Raw genomic sequence first — 1,175 nt, forward strand, 5'->3', positions numbered from 1 at the left:
TCCTGTCAGCTCAGGTGAGGCCAATACTCACCTGTGTCTTTGGCCCCGCCCACAGCATCGAGCTGGACGAGCCCCCATTGGTGGAGACGGCAGCCAATCTGTTCAGAGCGAGCTGCTACCGTTACAGGGAGGAGCTGACAGCTGGGATCCTGGTGGCAGGCTGGGACAAGAGGAAGGGCGGGCAGGTGAGACCGCACACCGCCTGGACACATGCGCTGGTGTAGTCCTTTGTGTGGCCAGCAGATGGTGCTGTTTCCACCCTGCAGACTGTAAAGCATCGTCTGTGTGTTACCTGTCTCAGGTGTACAGCGTCCCGATTGGTGGGATGTTGGTGAGGCAGCCGGTGTCGGTGGGCGGCAGCGGCAGCACCTACATCTACGGCTTCATGGACGCCAACTACAAACCCGGGATGAACAAAGAGCAGTGCATGGAGATCACCGCCGCAGGTAACGCACCGCCGCTGCTGCAAGGCATGCTGGGAGCTGCACTCCACAACCGTCTCGCTGACTCACTGTCTCTCCTCAGCTCTGTCTCTGGCCATGGAGCGGGACGGCTCCAGCGGGGGCGTGGTCAGGCTGGCCAGCATCTCGGAGGAGGGGGTGGAGCGACGCGTCATCCTGGGAAACCAGCTGCCCAAGTTCTCCACACACTGAGCGTGCTCCGTTCCACTCACGTGTCTGTTATGTTAATAAAGTTTTCATTTTGTCTCTTCACTGTCGTTGTCTCATTGATGCTAAAATAACCAATCACACCAATACCATGGGTCACTTTGTGGGTGCAGTTCCCCGAGTGTCCAGCAGAGGGAGACACAGACTCAGCAGTGAGCTGAGTGCTTACAGTCAGGACAAGTTTGAGGTCAAAGGTCAGATCCTCAGGGGGTGTGGCACAGCCCGAGTCTCCTCTCTGAACACTGCTTTGAAGGTTTTATCTCATGTGTCCGCGCAGACCGGCGTCTGTCTACAGAAATAAAGGAGTTTAAAAAAGTCGCCTTTCATGGAGGCGCTTAGAAACGCTTCAAGCTGTGCAACAGGAAGTGCAGCTACCCACTGTCTTAAAGTGCTCGACGGCTGAGTTGGCCTTTTCTGACTGAAACGTTTTCCGTGATGAAGCGACAGGCCTCGTCTTGCTGATGCCACTGTCAGTGTTGTTACTTTGAAGTGTCGTCTGTGGCTGAT

General features: G+C 55.9%; 1 protein-coding gene across 1 annotated transcript in view; it reads left to right on the forward strand.

Moving 5' to 3' along the window:
- psmb6 (proteasome 20S subunit beta 6) overlaps window positions 1-713 on the forward strand; it is a 2,858-nt gene extending 2,145 nt beyond the window's left edge. The window contains 3 exon segments of the mRNA XM_005754383.1: window positions 10-185; window positions 302-446; window positions 526-713. Coding sequence (XP_005754440.1) covers window positions 10-185; window positions 302-446; window positions 526-653 — 449 coding nt within the window. The 3' untranslated portion in view covers window positions 654-713.
- Window positions 714-1,175: the final 462 nt, after the last annotated feature.

Source organism: Pundamilia nyererei, unplaced genomic scaffold (assembly GCF_000239375.1).
Source record: "Pundamilia nyererei isolate P.nyererei 1_Seehausen unplaced genomic scaffold, PunNye1.0 scaffold00556, whole genome shotgun sequence".
NCBI classification, from domain to species: Eukaryota; Metazoa; Chordata; class Actinopteri; order Cichliformes; family Cichlidae; genus Pundamilia; species Pundamilia nyererei.